Raw genomic sequence first — 20,035 nt, forward strand, 5'->3', positions numbered from 1 at the left:
ATTTTTACATTTTTCTTACTCGACATAGAGGTGACTTAATTATCTTTGAATTCTCCAAATTTTTGTCTGGTTCAAAACCTAACTTAAATAAATATCCTCTCATCTAGATTGTCTGTCTTATTTCTCCTTTCCACTTTGTGTTATTTTGGGGAGGTTTCGAAGGGAGGCTCCCCAAAGTGCTGTTTGAACAAGGGTTCGATAGAGGAGATTCTTGAAGAATATGAAATCTTATGTAAGTCACCATCATCATGATAGCAAGAAGCTAGCTGCAAAGTCCTCCTTTGCCTTCTGGAAAGTGCTTTGTTAATTAGTCAAAAGAAACTGGACTTTGACTACAGTGTGGAAGATTCTTCATCCAGTTTCTTTGCAATACAGAAAAGGAGCTGGTAGAGCAACGTGTTGCCATGCTTCAGCTAATTTGGACTATGTCCGGCCGATATCGGTGAAAAGGCTCTTACTGATATCAGTGAGGTTGGGGCGGGTCCAGCTACCAGCCACATCTTGTGTGTTGACTTGAAAAAAAAAAAACCCTTCTGACCCCTCTTAAACACTCGGTCACGCTCTTCACAAAGCTTATTTAAATGTCACCTTTTGTATATTTAAAGTAGTTCACTGTACTGTTTTGTATGTGATTAAATTGTACCGTTATAAAATCACCAACAGCTCAGTATCTGTAGTTTTTTAAATAGACTTCATTTTGAATTAGATATGCATCATATCTCCACTACAATATGCATCATATCTTCACTATGAACTATTCAGCTTTTCAGCCTCCTAAGAAGCAACTGCAACAATAATAACGGAGTCCTTGGTTTGAGAGAAAATGATACTTTTTAGTATTTTATTTCTTATTTTTCCTTACTTGATTATATTGCCTCCTTTATTCATCTAGAGACAATGTTATATTCTGTTTTCATCATTTATGATTAGAATTAATGACCTTACACTTTTTAATTATTAAATTTGAATAAAATATTGATTTGTTGGCTCTTCAGTTACTTAGTTATTTTTGAACTACATGGGTACTGGGCAATCTTTGCAGCACTGTTAAAATGGATTCTGACTGGGTTTTCCTACAGAATATGAATTAGTTCTAGTGTTTCATTACTTCCTGTCGTGGTTGGTCTTATAAAAAGTTTATTTGATTGGAAACATTCTGTTCAATAAATTGTCATAACCTTGGTCCCATATGAAAAATATATTTGCAGTAAAATCTGTTTACTGATGCAAATACTGTATAAAGATATTACCACTTAAAATTTTGTATTGGTTTTGCTTATGTTTTCAAAAATTGTATGTCTTTTTCTGGAGCAATGTTTCTCAAACTATATGTTGCAACTTCTAAGGGAGTTAATGAAAGGTTCAGAGAGTTTTTAAAAAGATTAAGAAGAATTTTAGACAGTATATATTAAATATTAATTATATTCATTGTTTAGAGGAAAAAAAGCAAAAATAATACACTGGCTTACTGGGAGCATGGGCACCCTCTCCTTTCCTTCGGGATTGGGGATGGGAAAAGCAGCAAAAGGTCTTCTTATTTCCCTGTGCTGGGGAAACTGAGCTGCTGTAAGTAAAGACAGTTGATTATTTGTTCACTTGCCAACTGACAATTTGGGAAAGGGTCCATAAAGAGTAATGATCATGAAGGAGAATGGTGCATCAAAAATGTTTGAGAAACAGTACTCCAAAATGTATTGACATACGGATTTTTTTTGTCTGTCATTGTGGGTTAACATTATTGCAGGGTCTTTTGTGGGGCATTTTTGAGGCTATTCCAGTTTTAATATGTAACTTCTAAACTTTCTCTCGGGCTGTTCCCATGGGTCAAGTATTTAACTCTTTCGACCTGAACAATTTTTAGGTTTTTGGCTCGTTCAGCAATCCCACTTGCCCTGGCCAGCCTACCAAAAGGGACTGCAGCAGGAAAAAACTCTAGTCCTTGGAAGATAATTAACTCAGTGGTCTCCAAGGCATGCAATTCAGAAATACATGAATGGAGTTCCATGTGTGTTTCTGTTCAGTGTGGTCATATGGTCCACTGAATGGCTGCTATTGAACTGGAGAGCTGCGTGGGCTGATTTACTTGCAGGGGCACAGATTGACTTGAACTGAACAGTTGAGGTCTCTCTAAATTGCAATGCAAAATGCCATGTAGATGCACCATACCTGCAGGCTGTGTTCTGAAGGCCTCTCTTTTCAATCAGGAGGGCCTGAAGGCTTTTAATTCCTTATAAAATGAAAGCTGAACTCCTACACCACAAGGTGGTAGTTACAGCAATGCTCTCAATGTGTAGAGACGAGGAGAGACCATTTGAATGCTTTCACTGTGTAGCTGTTCTTTTAAAAGAGCTTACTGATTTATTTCATGAAGTGGTGATAAATATATATTCTTTTTTAAAAAGTCGTGACCTACTTTTAAAATTTGATTACTCCTTTTTTTTTTTCCAGTTACACAGCTTTTCTGGTTTTGTGGAAATAAACTGGACAGTTGACTTTGGCAATATGGTGCAAATATGGAAAAGATATGAGACATCCTAGTATGTTTTGGGACAATCCTACAGGACTGGGCTTCCTCTTGTGCTAGATTGTATTACATTTTCTATCCCCTTGGGAGCTCCAGGTGCCCTGGGAAGATCTACCCACGTTGCCATCCTGTGAAATACCACAGTCATTGAGACTCTCGCCAATTGCACTGTAATTTCACCTCTGAAAGTGTCTGACATGGGGACAGTTTGAGGGAAACCTTTTACCTTCAGGTAGCTGGATAATTTGTTTTCTGTGGTAGATTTCTTCCTTTTACTGTTTTAACCACCTTGCTGAGCCAAAAGATGAACCAAAATGTGCATTTGTCAAAGATGCACAAACCCCAACTGAGGATTTCCAGCATCTTCCAGCAAACTGTTCTGGAGGACAAACTGACCTATATGTCTGGGCTGTGTATTGTCAGGGACTGATGAAGTTACCCAATAAAATCCTCAGACCCAACAAAATCATTTTTTTTTTAAAGGAATTAAGCCCATATCTTTATTATTTAAGTAGTTAAACACAGGTATTCAAGGCTGTAACACAAAAGAAATTCTTTCCCTGTGTCCTCTAGCTCTCCAGCAGCTGGTCAGGACCACCAGGGGCTCATCAACCTGTTGTAAGTCCAGATGACTGTTGTGCTGGAACATGTTTTTCCTTATGTGACAGAAACCATAAACTCATATTGATTGCCACCAGACTAGTCCCCTCTTTCCTCTTATCTACCTATTCATTCAGGTAAAGTACAGGACCATCATATTCCTCATAGGGAAGAGCACATCAGTCTTGTCTTCTTCTCAGTACTCCTGTTAGTATGAGCCACTCGGCAAGCCACAAAGCGTGTTTGTCATAGAAGAGCAAAGTATCAGAAAGGAAATAACCAGTGTTGCATTAGTAAGTGGTTCAAGAACGTCTATGGTTACAGTATCATAGATGGAAAATGTAAAGGACTACATTGTTGTTTCTCTGAAAGAGGGTGTTGTTTTGTTGTTGTTTGGTGGTTTTTTTTCCCAGTTTTGCCACCAGATTTATTCCTATTTTTGCATACTCGTGTCTTTTTGGTTTTAGTGGTTGTAAAGTCTTTTGCCTGTCTGGTTGTGTGTGTCTTTCTCCCTCTCTTCCTGTAAATACTGGCAGTCTCTCATTGGCCTGGCTGCAGAATACTCATGTTAATTCTAATGAGTAAGAAAAGAATTTAGCAGTATCACTGTTTACAGGAGATGGTTCTCTGACATTCAAAATGAGAAAACTTGTGTCAGTTTATAGCTGTTGCTCTAAAGGTGGACTTGCAAAGTTCTAACATGAAAATTTTAAGCATACATTTTATTATGTTTGAGATAAATAACATCTAACACAGCCCTGTTCCTAAAACAAGGCAGTAACTGGCTAAAGGATGTCTGAGGTTTCCTAGGTGGCAGGCATTATTCATACATACAGATTGAAAAAAAGTAACATGATGGTGGGGACTTTGCTTGATAAGCATAAATTCAAATGGCTCATCACTAGTCTATGAAAAGACAACGTTTTGAAAACGTTCCTGCTGTTGAGCTCTTGGGGTTTTCTGCAGTATAGGCATGATGCTACAGTGTCAAGATTACTTTCTAGAAAATGAGAACTGATTATTCTGCACAGGAATACTCTGCTGGTCTGTCATAAAGTATTCTTAATATTGCTGGCAGAAAGATCTTCCTATACACCTGTAAATACAATGTGAAATGTTTGTATTCTCCAGTATTTATTTAGGTCAGAAATTATACATATGGTGAACCCATAATGGTAATCCTAACACTTCTTTCTTCAAAGAGCTCACTTCCAGAAAGATGGAGGGGAAGAACTGTTTCAAAGCAAAACTCAGTATTTGTTTAATATTAGATTGATTTTAGGGTATATAAAGATACTAATGTACTTGCTGTTTTGCCATTTTTCTTCTTCTGCTGCTTGAGTTTAGCTATCACACAAGCCCAGCAACCTAAGACTTTTGTTATTAGGCAGACATGTTATTAAGTAGACTAAAGCAATCAAAGTTTCTCATTCCATTTTTCTGCATCTGTATAGAGACGGTTAGAAAATCTTGCTATACTTTCCAGCCCTACAGTGATTTAATAAAGTCTTCAAATGGTTGGTCATTATTTAGCTAGCCAAGATAGTTAAATTGAGGAAGAAAAAGGGGTGCGTAGTTCCCAAGAGAGCGAGAGATGTGATTAAGAGGAAGGATCCTATTTGGACTGGAATGATAGCTAGAATGCATGATTATTCTGCAAGGAGTGTACAATTTATTTACCTGGTAGTAAATGCTACTTTGTGAGGAGTGTGCCCAAGGGAGTGAAGAATAGTAATAATCTCCAGTTTATTCTGTCTCATAGCGTGTGTGCTCTGAGGACACAGTACCTGATTTTACAGCATCTGCAGACATAAACTAGAAGCTTTTACAGTTAATTTTGAAGTTGTAGAGCAGATGGGGGGAGATGACATTCAATTTAATGCCTACTTATGCACCTTTTACTGTAAACACTACATTTTTTTTCTTTACAGTTTTTGTTTAATTAAGGAATTCACTGGATTCTGTATGTTACTTACTCATTAAGATTTCACCAGTGGCTCTACTGATTACTATTTCTATGGGCATTAGCAATAATCTTGCTGTGCAAAAGGGAAAAATATGTAATCAGAGAAGTCAATTTTATAAGCACAATACACGTCCATTTGTAGCTGTGTCTCCTTAGCATGTTTTTTCAGTCAGTTTAAAAGCACACAAAACATTAGAACTTTCTTCACTATAGAATGTTTATAGCTTTTTCTAATAAAAATGCATAATATATAAGGATAATCTTGATTATTTCTCTTTCTCTTTTGAACCAGCCTCTTATTCCTAGGAGTCCTACAAGCAGTGTTGCCACGCCATCCAGCACTATCAGCACACCTACAAAAAGGGATAGCTCTGCCCTTCAGGATCTCTACATACCCCCTCCTCCAACAGAACCTTATGTTCCAAGGTAAAAAAAGATCATTTCAGGTGCAATTCAACTTCAAAAATATTTGTAAAATAACTGTCAATTCTGTTCTTACCCCTTTATCAGCCTGTCCTGCAAGATTAGGGTGATAGTACTTCATTTTGCAGGTGAACTGGTTATTAAGGGTAGATATGCTGAATCAGACTCACAATGGTCTGAATCAGTGTCTTGTCTGCGAAATAGACAGTAGCCTTTAGAAAAGAAGGTTCAATACCCTATTTTCTCAAATATGGGATAATCTGTTGTCTGTAACAGTCTCATCCTACTTCAGAAGAGCAAAGATTATCTGAAACCGTGAATCCGTAACTAGGAAAAGAGTTCGTATCTGTGCCCTTGCCTAAAAACCATGATGCAACAAGGGAGGCTGAGCTAAAGGCAAGAAACTTTCAACTTCAACAGCAGCACTGCTTTGTTCTGCCGTAGTGTTTTCTTTTTTAGATATATTTGATTTGATAGTGTTAGAGCAAATTTCAGGATTGTGTTTTAGTGTGGATGCTCTGCTGGATTCTGCAGTGACCATGTTGTCCTCTGTAAATATATCTGCTACTCTGTCCTGCCACCTGGAACAGGCATTTTCATCTCTCCCAGGTCTCTGGGCTTGCTGAGCCAGAAAAACAGCAGATCATCCTTGCAGATTCATCACCCTACACTTACATGACCTCAAATGATTCAGTATAATTCCATAATGTACGCAGGTGTTACTTTCCTGAAATTCTGAGAGGATTATGGCCTATAAATAATACAGAAGTAGTTACTCAGAGGTCTAGGAATTTATTTGAGAGGAATCAGTGTTTTTAAAGCTTCCGTATTCCTAGACACAAGCTATCATATGTCCAGTCGATGTATTTTTTAATTACTTCTGCGTTTCTTTTAGTTAACTTTCTTGGAAAGGTTGTAAGGGCAGCATGTCCTTGCTTGTACCTGAGTTTCTGGTAGCCGAGTTTTTCTTAGTCTTTCTTATCAGTAACTTTTCTAGCCAATTAATAAGATGTATGACCTGATTCTGACAAGGGTTTCCTGGGGGTTATCCAAGAGTGAGGTATATGGCAAATTAAATTGCTTAGTGGGGAGGAGAAGTTGTGGTTCTATGATAAATTCTTACTCTTCAGAGATATGAAAAACCTTCCAGGGCAAAAGAGTGACTTTCCGTTTCATGATTTAGATGATGTCACAATCCTTTTGTGAAGCCAAAGCTGAGTCTCGTGTTCCTTCCTCATCCCTGCCTCATCTGTTTCCTGGCTAGGTTTTTATTTCTTGGGGAAAAAAAAAAAAATTGCCATTTTATGTCAAATGTGACACATATGAAGCAGTGGAACTTGCTAACATAATTACTCTAGTGTCTGTCTTAAAGTGACAGAGACAGAGTACATAGTCTAGTTGACTATTTATTTTTCGTCTAATTAAATAAAAACATTGTCAGTCATGACACATGAATCGTTCATAAGTGTTGAATATGTCTTTTATCTCTCTGGTAACAGTATTTTGTTATGTCTATGTAAATATTTTAAGGACATGGTTTTCAGAAAATCCACAGAAAAAACCCCAAGTAGTTAATTCTAACCCATTAACAAAGAAAAGCTGCAAAAAGAAACCCCAACCAAATCATAGTCTTAGGTTTCTCTTTGAACGCAGTAGTTATATGGTAAAGACCTGTTGCTACTGAAACTGAAACTGTACTATCTTAAAAGAAATAGTGCCTTTGTACTGCTACTGATCATGTTTACCACCACAAAAATACTTTTATTTGATACGAAATGCATTCTCTTTTTTGAAGTATTTTTAGTGAATATTCATTGCTCAGCAGATTTTGAGTTCTGCTCTAGAAATATATTCAAAATGCATTTTGATTATTTATTAATAACACTTCTTAAATAATGATGATAATGCAGTAGTTTGGACCAATTCTGATTAAATCTTATAATACATATTAGCACAAGCTGTAATCTTTCAGAGAGATTAAGCTATGTACATTTGAATTTTTTCTATCAGCTTAATCCTAATGGACTATACTTCGTTTCACAAACCTGTCACATAGTGTACAGTGTGTCTGAAAAATCTGTTGTGGTATTTCATCAGGTTTTTCTGTCCATGGTTAGCTATATTTAAGCATGTCTTTATTTCGGGTATTATCAAACTGTTGAGCATCTGTTTCTCAGTTTGTTGTTGCCGTTCCAAGAGATAAAAAACCAAATAAACAAACTCTCCGTGCTTGCAGTAAAGATCCCTCCAGCTCAGGCCTCCCTCCTTGTCGTGGAGGCTTCCTTGTGCCAGCCCCTGGTGGTAGCTGCAGCTCTGATAAGCGTCTGGCTGTTTTATGTGGATCTCCATTGTGTTACCTGCCGGGTTCCCCCAGCACTGTCACCACAGAAAGTCTTTCCGTGAGTGGAGATGAGCTCACCAGCCCCCCTCGCTAAGCCAACACCATCCCTGCCGTGGGAAAGCAGCCTGGCAAAGCGAGCGTAGTGGTCAGTGGGGGGTTGTGCTGCTGTGCTGTTGCAGCCAAGGCGGGATGGCCCTTCCTCATCCTCTGTGGCTGCCTGGATCCCATGAGGAGGCTTTGCTTCATCCTCAGATGGAGTCTCAGGGTGCCAAGGGAAGTATGGGTCAGCACGCTGGCCAGTTTGAAACTCACACAGCAATGCAGAGGGGCAGAAGCGCTCCAACGAGGGCATGAGGCCCCAGCTTCTCTCTTGGCTGCCTCCCATGCATTTTGCTGCCCAGACAGAAATTACTGTCTGATTGGGTCTTTTGCAGCCATCTCCAGACACAGTCCTACCAGCAGGTTTACTGAGCCCTGCTTCATCTACTGCAAGGAAGGGGCTCCTACCCCAGGCGTAGCTTGGTCTCTGTTGTCTTTGAGTAGTTTGCATTTTCAGATAGTGGGGCAGGAGTGCAGGGAAGGAAAAAGCAACCGTCTTGGGGATCTCTGCAGCAATGGCAAAGTGCATGCCTTGCAATGCGTTGCTGTCGTGGGACAGCAGCTCATGGTCAGGTGCTACACACCCTATTTGATAATGCCTGGATGTACTTATACAACTTCTAGGCCTGAATTGATTGTGCAAGACTATTTCAAATGTCTGTACCCTATCGTTCTCTGGTTCTTGCTCTGAGGTTGGTTTGTAAAGAATGAGATTGAATTTGTCCATTCTTGCCATATTGCTGTGTCTTAAAACTATCATCTGATGTATTTAAAAATGCAAATATAAAAAGGTAAGGTCAACATTATTTCTCTGCCCTAAATCACCAAATGCTAGGTAGATGAAAAAAAAAAAAAAAGTAGCTGCATGTCAGCTTTATTTCTATGATAGATACTTTTCAAGAGAAATCAATTAAGATGGATGCAGTCTGTAAAAGAATTGAATAAGCAGAGATGTGTGAGATAACTGGCATATACATGCATACATATGCATATATGATGTGCGATCTTGATGTTGGTCGATGGCATCTGTTACTTGCTTGTGTAAAATATTGACATATTCCCATGTTTATTGAAATAGTCACAGTAAAATAATAAATCACTGTCTTATCCTAATATATTAAAATCCTCTCTTGTTTACTAAAGGGATGAAAAGGGAAATCTCCCGTGTGATGATGTTGGCAGACATATAGTGGGCAAGCCGGTTCATACAGGATCTGAATCTCCAAACTCATTTCTTGACCAAGAATATCGGAAACGCTTTAATGTGGTTGAAGAAGATGCAGTTTTGTACTGCTATGAATATGAGAAAGGAAGAACAAGTGGTCCTGGAAGGAGAGAGAGCACACCAACATATGGTATGGCATTGATCTAATAAGGATAATCAGCGTTTGTTGATTTTAGGATTTTTGTGCATCTGTTTTTGTTTTTAAGCATGAAAATATTTTTGGTGGCCATTGATTTAGTTAACAATTGTGTATTACTTTAGTCCAGTTTCCACCTAAGAGCTTATTCTGTGCAAGAATAAATGAATAACTATGATAGGGAGGGCAAACCCAGTTTTATATTGGTGATTTTTCTGATTATAAGTTCTATCATTTTGTTATCAGCTTAATTTTTCAGATTGTTTCAGTATCATTTTATCAAAGAAAACCCAACCTGGCAGAAGCCCATATATTTTTAATAAAAATACAGGATGGAATTGTTCTCCCAGTATAAGTGCGAAACTTGCATAAGTTTAGGAATTCAGCATTAGAAAAAGTATAGATCAATAAATATCAATAAAGATCAAAAGCACTTCAGACTTACCAGGAGATGAAATGCTGCTTGCATGCTGCAGTGCTCTCTGAAAGTCTTTAATTTTTCTTTAGTCCCCAAAATAAAGTATGACTGATGATAGCATGCTTTTTTTGTAATACTGTATTAACCTCCTGTAACTTCCTATATGGGAAGTGTTGACTTCCTATATATAGCAGTTCCTGTGTATTTGAGGTTATATGTTGTCTAAGAAAGAATTTTGCATGTAAACACACACGTGTATTCATGCTACTTCCACATCTTGGATTTTGACCTATTTAGGGTAAGAACTCAGAAACAATTTCTGGTGAGAGCTTTGCTCCTGAAACCTGTATGCTCCAGGTTATTTTCCCTTTCAATCTGTTGGAACTCTTCCATTACCTAGTATTGGAACTTGTTTCAGCTTTGGACTGGGAGAGTTGGTTTTCTGGTACCAAGTATAAAATTGTGCAGTCATAGAGTTGTTGGGGTACAGAGTAAAATGAAGACAAAATCTCATGTTTTAAAAAGATATTTTGACTACTATGGTATTAACTGAGCACACACTTGAATATTTTTCCACCATACTTGCTGTGTTGTTTCAATTTTTAAACTGAGCACAAGCTGTATGTTGGAGTTGTTACGGTAATCCTGACATCATATCACTTTGAGAAGAAGATAGACCTTATTTTTGACGAAGCTTAAATTTAGTGTGTCATGCAGCCAAGCTCCAAAATCACCTGGGAACCTTGATATAAATTGAGCTTGAGCTGTGTAAAGTATCCTCAGGACCTCGAGCAATGTGCTTGCACAACATTAAAGATACATTTTCATAAAATGAACCCTTTCTATACAACTACGCAGTCCTGCTGCAAAATCCTCAGTATCCTTTTAATTTCAAAGTGTTTTCAGGTGTTTTCTAACCATGCCCATAGCATGCAAAATAACTGCTAAGTTTTGAAAGTGGATATATCCATTTTATTACTTCAGTATTTCAACTATTACAATTGGTGGATGTAGTCAGTTCCATTAAAAGAGGTGTACTCTCTGTTCCAGATTTTAAATTTTAATGCTGGTGGTCTAGAGTGAAGAGGAATACATTGCTTCATCAAGGACTGCTAAATCCATTATTTTGTTACAGGATAGCTTTTTTAGCCTTTTTTTTCTATTAGCAGAAAGGGTTATAAATACATGGATCAAAGACTGCACTGAAAATCAGTCATTATTTAACACATTTGTTATACAGCCTTTCACTTTTGATCTCACTTCTTTTTTTAATGAATTCACACCATTGAGTCCATTTTAATTTAAGTGTATTTTCTAAAAATATTACCATTTCAGCATTTCTGAAGTTTCCCACATGGCATTTGTTAGCCTAAGGTTTGTGGTTAGGCATGACCTTAGGATTTCACAGAAATCTGGAAAAATGACAATAACACGCTTCTGGCTTATGGTGACCTATTAAAGAAGGTAAAACAGCTCCGAGGCCTAAAGAAATAATTGCTTTCAACATGTACTCGTCATTAATTATGTGGTGGTGTTAATTTTTTTAAAAAATATTTCTCAGTCCTCTTTCGTGAGAGGTTAATAGGGCCCTCCGTAACTTCTTTAGTGGAATCTTTTGACATTTTTTTACAATGTTAACAAAGAGATTTCTCTTTCATGCTCTTACTGGCTTCCAGCTGTTGTATAATTGTTGCTAATTGGCCTCAGAAAGCTTCTGTTCACATCCCAAGGAAGACATTTTCCTGAGTGTAATCACCAGGTAAAACAGATTTAGGGAATTCATGGGGGTTAACAAGAAGGAGATTAGCAGAGGTAGCAGGCAGGTGAAACTCGCATTTAAGGAAAGAAAAAAAAATTTGGTCATTGCAGTTTTACTGACATACAAAAAACGTGCACTTTGAACAACTAGAGATTTTGTAGAAAATATGTTATGGCTGTACCTTTTGATAACAATCGGACTTTACATGATTTTGTGACTTTTGTATCTTTTAAGTGTGCAGGTGCTTTCAATAAGATACTGTGAGTTCAGCCTCACAAAAAAGAGAAGGTTGTCTTTTTCTAGAGAAAGTAAACATTGAAAGTTAGTTCTGATCAGGTAAACATGAGCTGAATACATCATCAGGAAATGACTTCTTAACTGTGTGCTCTAAATCTCTCTGGCTTCAATCAGACTTAAATATGTGTCCATAAATAGTAAAATAAATTATAAATAAAAAGTTAAATATATATATTGTATTTCCTGACACAAGTACAGACAGTACAAGCTTTTACCATTATGCTGCCTGCATGGTTTTGGTGTATTTCCCATGGATGCCATACTTAAATAGGTCGACAGACATGTCTGAATATTTGTTTTCATTATAAACACATCTTTCTTTTTCAGTGTATCATGGATTTAACCTCAAAAATGTGGAATAAGACTGATCACCTTTATGTAGGAGTTTTCTACTAAAATAATTAACGAGACTTCTGAAGTTTTTACTTTAAGCACTGCTGCTTTTAAAACCAGATAATTTTCCCACTTTTCAGTTTTGTGACCAGTAGATCGATTTTAAAAAAGAGCAAGCGCTGATCTTCTTGTGAAAACATTTTGGTTTCAGTCTGCCAGATATTGAGCCGTGTGCTATGCTACTCATGTTTTGTTTCAATTTGCTGTTTAACTCGCTAAAAACTTCAGACCTCTTTAAGTAACCCCATTAAGTTGCATGGCACACTTTCACTGAATTCCAGCTACATTTGTGGAATCCTCAAGCAGAAATCATAGTTCACAGCATTTTTTAAAATCAGTCCAGCAGCTTCCAAATCAAAATTTAAGTCTTCAGCTTTTCTGTCTCTTGCTGTCTGAAATCAAAGTGAATTTACCAATAGTAATGTACTTTGCTTTCTGTGGATGAAATGCTACAAAAGACATTACATGTAGAGTTTTTCTGCTTCTTTCCTTACTCAGTCACTGATGGATCTTTTAAGCCCACCAGCAAAGATGCTATTTGTGAAGGTACTTCAGTGATGTGGACACGTTGCTGTTACCAATGATTCACAAATGCTTTAAAACCATTTTCTCCATGTGTATGCCAGGGGCTTCCAGAATAATAAATAGATATTGTTCAGTGAAAACTAATTTGAATGCGTTGGTCAGTCAGTTCACTGATGATTTTGTAGGGCACTGGATTTATTTTCTAAACTTAAAAAAATCCATTAAATACTTAGGTGCTTCTTGTCTGTTAAAGAAAACAGAACTCCTGTCTTAACCTCTTGTTCAGAGGTGATGCTGGATGCTCTTTCCTAAGCAACTCCATAGAATAGCAGCTTAGAACATAATTTGTTCTTCTAAAGAATGTTAGTTTAATACCGCCTTATGGTGCATGATCTCAATTTTTTCCTCTGTTTCCAGGGAAACTAAGGCCTATTTCTATGCCAGTAGAATATAACTGGGTGGGGGATTATGAAGACCCCAATAAAATAAAAAGAGATAGTAGGAGAGGTAAGTGATCCGAACACACATATTTTACAAGGCATTATGGGTTTTATCATGCTTTAAGCGACATATTTCAATGTCATTTTTCTGCTTGCTTAGGTAAATATTTTTGTGAACCTGTTTTGGGTTCTTTCATTATGTATACTTAATTTTTTTAGAGCCTTTGTTAGGATTAAGGAAGTTGCTCGGACAGCCAAAAGAAAATCATGACTGCAAAGCCCTGCAGTTTGGCTTAACTTTATATTAGCATTTCATTGATTCAGCTGTATTAACCAGTCCATTTTGGAACTGGCCTTAATTTTATAATACTAGAGCACAAATGTGTGGTTATTACTGATAAATATTGTTCTTCTTAAATGAGGACTATTTATCACATTTCTCTGTCTTCATGAGTTCTTTTTGAGTGGAAGACATTCTAGAGCAGCATGGGATTCACCTCAAAATCATCGAGGATAAGTTTGTCAAAATTCTGGTTTATGAAGGTCAGATATGTAAGTTCACGTACAAAATGACAACCTCTGAGATTGCTATTATTGTCCAGGAACAAGATGTTACAGTAACGATAGATATTTTGATAAAAGTATTAACTAAATATTTAGCAGGGATCAAAAAAGGAAACACTTTTAGGAATTATTAGGAAAAGAATATAAGACATAAAGAAGTGTTCTTGTGCTACTGTGTAAGTTCTCGTTTATACTGGATGGGTGTGCAGTTCTGGTCTCTTCATCTCTTAAGAAAAACACAGCAGAATTGAAGAAGGTTTAGGAGAGAACAAAAATGATCAGATGTATGGAGGGGCTTCCAAACCAGGGTCAATTCAGTAGGCTGGCCATCATCAGTTTGGGAGAATTTAGGCAGGACAGAATGAAGGCTTATAAAATCTTATGTTGAATGAAGTGAGGAAATAGGTTTGTCACTGTTTTTTTTCAAAACAAGACTCAAGAGACATCAAATGTCTCTGTCGAGTGCTGGTTAAAAAGAAAAAGACTTCACTCCTCGTGCAGTTTGTATTCAAGCTAAGGAACCTCTTGCCACAGGAGGCTGTGGATACTAAAAGTTCACATTAATACAAGGAAAGACCAGACAAGTTTGTGAAAGACAAATCTGCTGAGGCTTCCTAAATTCGCAAACATTGTTTCTGTCTCAGGATGTCCCTCAGCTAGAAGCTGGTAGGTGCTGGAAGAGTATTCAGGAAATGTGTGGATGATGGGGTGAACGATCTCAAATGAATGTTCAAAGCAAATTACTTCTAAATGTATGACGCTACAGTTATTTGTATTCGTTAGGATCTTGTTTAAAAAAAAAAAAAAGATTACAGATATGCTCATAAGTGTATCATTCCTCATTTTTTGAAAACTCCAATACATAATTTATTGCTGTTGGGCTTCTTTTATATTCTGTTCTTTTTATTGTCAAAGATACCAGAAAACTGCAAGGATTATGAATTTTCCCTACCAAAAGATTGCTTTCTTATTATATCCAAACCAAAGAAGCAAATGGGTTTTGTTAATGAAATAGTCTTGAAGAGTTAAAATTGACAGTAGATCTTAGCAAGAATATTATATATTTTCAAAGCAGAATTAACATACATACAACAATTCACAGTGACATTTTGCATTACTTTTCTTTCAACAGAAAATTCGTTGCTTCGCTATATGAGCAATGAGAAAATAGGTCAAGAAGACTACATGTTTCAGAGGAATAGCAAAAAGGATACGGGGAAAAAGTCCAAAAAGAAGGGAGACAAGAGTAGTAGTCCAAGTCATTACTCACTGTTGCCTAGTTTACAAATGGACTCATTGAGACAAGAAGTCATGGGCACACCTGGACCAGAAACTGCTTTGTACCATGTGAGTAAAAATAACATTAACAACAGTTGTTGTTCTGTGTTTGTGATGAGAGACTGTCTTGTTTTTATTGTGGTGTTGAAACCTTTTTTGGACTGCTGGTGTTTCACTGATTCCTATTCTTCGGACCATAACTAGATCTCAAAGAGATATTTTGCAATTCTTTATTTTGCTGTTACAGAGGTGGGATGGACACCAGTGTTTTATCTCCTTTAACTAGAAGATGTCATGTTTGAAACTGAGTGTGGTATCTCTGCCTTGACTTACTTGCTGCTGATGGAAAGGGAGGAACTAAGTTTCCAGACTGGCTAGAAACCTTTTTTCCAGCATCTGTGTCACTGTAATATGCTAAGTCTTATCAGACAAACCCATTACTACAGGTACTTGAAAGGCCTGATAATGGCAGGAGAACTTGTGGGAGATGTTTGTTTTTCCTTTGAGGTAAGGGGAGCCCTCATGCGTGTAACTGTTCTTAAGATATAGCCCTCAATAACTCAAGTAGATGTGAAAGATGGGATTCTGCTGAATAGGATGTAAAAGTAATATTGCAGTAACAGGCTAGCTTTTACATGTGTCAAGAAAATGATACGATATCACATTCACCCCATCAAAGTATTTACATTTTAGAGGAATGTGCACACAGTAACTGTACAGCAAAACAATAGAAATAATTGAAATGATCTTCATATACTAACAAAGATTACATAATCTAGATTGCCATTGTCTAAGGGACATGGCAGTGTGGGGTTGTCAGGAAGTCTGCTGTGAAAAACTGGCAGGTAGAGCCTCACTGCATCTTTAAAAGACAAGTAACTTGGTTTCCTGTTGTAAAACATCACTACGGATTATCACATAATAATTGGTGCAGATTAATTGAAACTAATAGAGCCTTTACATCATTTTACACCATCTGAGTGTTTGGTCCACTAGCTGCTAAAATTCCTTGGTGTGCTGCAGTATGCAGGTGAGTGATCAATTTCAAAGATGTCATTTAGTATTAAAAGTAAGCGCTTGTGGTGCACTTCAATTATATCAGGTCACCAAATTCAAGAACTACTATTCCCTTTCTTTTTCATTTGTAGTAAATTAGGTATGATGATAAACATTTTTTCTTACATTGTGATTTCCAACTTTAGTTTTGTACTCTTTTTGTAAGGTGGAAATCTGATAGTGGGAAGACTTCCATTTGCAAAGGCAGACTGATACAGTATTTCGCTTATACATGAAGCCAAGAGGATTGCAAGTGCCTCTTTGTAATGTCTGCAGTCTTTCCTAGAAGGAATCTAATCAGTGCAAGAGCCCTTGAAATCAAATATTTACAGAATAAAATAGAAAAGTTATTTGTGTAATGGAGGACTTTCCGCTCTGTAAAGAACATTTGCAACACTTTCCATGTATTGAGAGACTACTCATCTCTCAACAGCATTTTTTTGCTAGTATACATTAAATTCCTGACACTGTGCAGTGAGAAAAACTTTTTTTTAAGGTGCTATCTTTGTTTTTGCTTGGTTTCCTCTATTACCCATTATGTCTAGTTTCCAAGTTGTGTACAAAAATAAATGACATACACAGGAACTGGAAGACTCTTCAGAATTCTGGTGTGGAAATTAATGAGCAACAGCAAACTTAGAATTGACAACTGGCATTTTTCATGTACTTTGAATACCCATCCACAAAACAGCTGAGCTAACACCACAAATTTCAACAGTGTCTGCTAATCCTTTTTGTGCATCATTACCATTAAAGGATGTCTGTCTCTATAATGCCATTAAATCTTCAGCATCTTTTTGGAAGTTTAGTGGGAGCTTATTTATTTATAAAATTAAATAAAAGGTTATTCATTCTTCAGAATACAAATCAGTATTGATCTGCTAACTGGCTTTGAAGCAAAATGCATGAAATAAACAGAAAGAAGCAGCTTGGGCCATTGATTTGTCCCCAGGAAAATGGGAGGGAGCCCTTCACAAGGCATTTACAGCCCTCTGCAGCTGATTATTGCTGGTCCTATCGCTGGAAGCCACCTGGCTGCCACTGTGCAGTACAATGCAGTTGCCGTTTTGTGGTAATGGTACCCAAGCACACTGGCTTATGAAACCCTAATCTAGTTTGCAGGTGGGGCTCTATGTCTTTGTCACATAGCAGAGCCAGAGGTTTTGTAATAAAAGGGACAGAACTTAAAATCTTAAATAAATAGTGCAGTGAGCAGATAAAGAACAGGGGAATACAGATAAAACACAAGGAACTTGTATCTTGCTGCAGTACAATTTTATTAAACTATAGATAACAAATAGGACAGTGAAAACATACTTTATGCACAAATTGCATCTTAAAGATCACTAAGAGGTGTCTTTCCTGTTAAAATATTTTTTACAAGCATCAGCTACCTAGTTTTCACAAAGACTCTGGATTATCTGTAAACAGGAGCTTCTGGATGAGCTTGAGTTCAGTGCAGAGGAATGGTGATAACTCCAAAAACTGCACTAATATTAGTGAAAGAGACTGGGTTTTTTTTATTTGGGTTTTTGGTTTGGTTTGGGTTTTTTTAAGAAGATGATGTTTTCATCATACTAGAATATCAGATGAAGAGGGAATACTGTCACTCTCTGCGCTGCGTACCACAAGCCAGTGGATTTTCCTGAAGTAAAGTGTAGCTCCTACCAGCTGGCTGTAGTTGAACTTGTACCTATAGTGCCTCAATTGTAGGTCCCAGTACTAGACAATACTCCAACAGGCTTGTTAAGCAGTTCCAATCCCTGGTTGCTCCTGTTGTTAAAAGTTTTCACCTGTTAGCCTGTGCTTACCTGGCTTCTATGTCTAACATTAGGTATAAATGTAACATTATCCTGTAGGTTTAAAGGTCTTTTGTTACCCAGTCTCCCAATGTAGGAATTTACAGGTTGTAATCAAGTCACTTTGTAGCCTTCTCTTGCTCAAAAGAAATAGAATTAACATCCTGCACTTGTCATCAAAGAGTGTGTTTTCATATCCCTTCATCATTCTCATAATTCTTTCAACTCCTTGTATTTAATCTTAGAGTACCCTAAGTATCCTAAGCATCCTTCCTAAAGTATGTATGCCAGGACAGGACATAAATTTCCAGGAGCAGAATAGAAAGGTAATATATCCTTTCTATTCCTGTTCCTGCCTCCCCATTTAAATATTTAAAGGACCGTTCACCCATTTTAACCATAGACTTGGAGTGGGAGCATGTTTATTACTTGGTTTTGGTGTATTTTACTGTAATGTCATTTTTCCAAACCACTGATTTGCAAGACTGGTATTCCCAATCTAGTAATTTGTGTCTTGCATTCTTTGTTCTTAAATATATAACATTGTGTATGGTTGGCCGTGTTGAAACATATGACTTCTTGGGTATGCTTGCTGAATAATCTATGTCTCTGAAGCAACCCTAAGTATGAATACCAGAGAGTAAGGGCTCTGGGGCCTCAAATTGGGCCCCCATGAATTCTCAAGTCCATAACATGGAGTATTGAAGCTCCAGGAATCCAGGGTCTGCTGTGGAATGGATCTGCCCTTTTAGAATCATAGAATGGTTAGACTTGGAAGGGATCTTAAAGACCGTCTAGTTCCAACCTCCCTGCCATGGGCAGGGACACCTCCCACTAGACCAGGTTGCTCAAAGCCCCATCCAACCTGGCCTTGAACACTTCCAGGGATGGGGCATCCACAACTTCCCTGGGAAACCTGTTACAGTGTCTCACCACCCTCATAGTGAAAAATTTCTGCCTAATATCTAATCTAAATCTCCTCTCTTCCAGTTTGAAACCATCCCCCCTTATCCTATCACTACATGCCCTTGTAAAAAGTCCCTCTCCAGCTTTCTCGTATTTGCCCTTCAGATACTGGAAGGCCCCTATAAGGTCTCCCCAGAGTCTTCTCTTCTCCAGGCTCAATAACCCCAACTCTCTCAGCCTGTCCTCATAGGAGAGGTGCTCCAGCCCTCTGATCATCTTCATGGCCCTCCCTTGGACCCACTCTAACAAGTCCATGTCTTTCTTATGTTGAGGACTCCAGAGCTGGACACAGTATTCCAGGTGGGGTCTCACCAGAGTGGAGTAGAAGGGAAGAATCACCTCCTTCAACATGCTGGCCACACTTCTTTTGATGCAGCCCAGGATACAGTTGGCCTTCTGGGCTGCAGGTGCACATTGCTGGCTCCTGTTGAGTTTTTCATCCACCAGCACCCCCAAGTCCTCTCCTCAGGGCTGCTCTCAATCCATTCCCCACCCAGCCTGTATTTGTGCTTGGGATTCCCCAACCCAAGTGCAGGAATTTGCACTTGGCCTTGTTGAACTTCATGAGGTTTGCACAGGCCTGCCTCTCAAGACTGTCCAGGTCCCTCTGGATGGCATCCCTTCCCTCCAGTGTGTTGACCGCACCACACATCTTGGTGTCATCAGCAAACTTGCAGAGGGTGCACTCAATCCCGCTATCCATGTCACCAACAAAGGTGTTAAACAGCACCAGTCCCAGTACTGACCCCCGAGGAACGCCACTCATCACCGGTTTCCACTTGGACATTAAGTGGTTGACTGCAACTCTTTGAGTGTGGCCATCCATCTGGTTCCTTATCCACTGAGCATTCCATCCATCAAATCTGTGGCTCTCCAATGTAGAGACCAGGATGTCATGTGGGACAGTGTCAAATGCTTTCCAGAAGTCCAGGTAGAATTTTTTTTATTATCTTTTTAATTTGTATATTCTGTGAAATAAAAAAAAAAACCTGCACTTTTTTTTTCCCTTCTATTTTGTCATCCCTTTTTTCTGAATTCCCTAGAATAGCAACCATGCTGCTCACTCAACATTCAGGTCTCATGTCATTCACTGGTTCTGTGTTACCTGTATTCAAGGATGTTTTCATTCTTTTTGGAGTCCATTGATATAAATGTTAAATGATTTTGGACTAAGAATGCATCCCACTGGTTAATGATGAATTCCCCTCACAATTCCAGGCCTCTTT

At 37.9% G+C, this 20,035-nt stretch overlaps 1 protein-coding gene across 1 annotated transcript in view; it reads left to right on the forward strand.

Annotated features, from left to right (window-relative positions):
* The window catches only part of CNKSR2 (connector enhancer of kinase suppressor of Ras 2), a 186,065-nt gene that overhangs the window by 89,003 nt on the left and 77,027 nt on the right, over positions 1-20,035 (forward strand). The window contains exons 10-13 of the mRNA XM_009893115.1: positions 5,383-5,516; positions 9,097-9,308; positions 13,124-13,213; positions 14,843-15,057. Of these exons, the coding sequence (XP_009891417.1) occupies positions 5,383-5,516; positions 9,097-9,308; positions 13,124-13,213; positions 14,843-15,057 (651 nt within the window). The remainder of the gene's footprint in view (positions 1-5,382; positions 5,517-9,096; positions 9,309-13,123; positions 13,214-14,842; positions 15,058-20,035) is intronic.

The sequence above is a fragment of the Charadrius vociferus genome, unplaced genomic scaffold (genome assembly GCF_000708025.1).
Source record: "Charadrius vociferus isolate BGI_N301 unplaced genomic scaffold, ASM70802v2 scaffold169, whole genome shotgun sequence".
NCBI lineage: Eukaryota > Metazoa > Chordata > Aves > Charadriiformes > Charadriidae > Charadrius > Charadrius vociferus.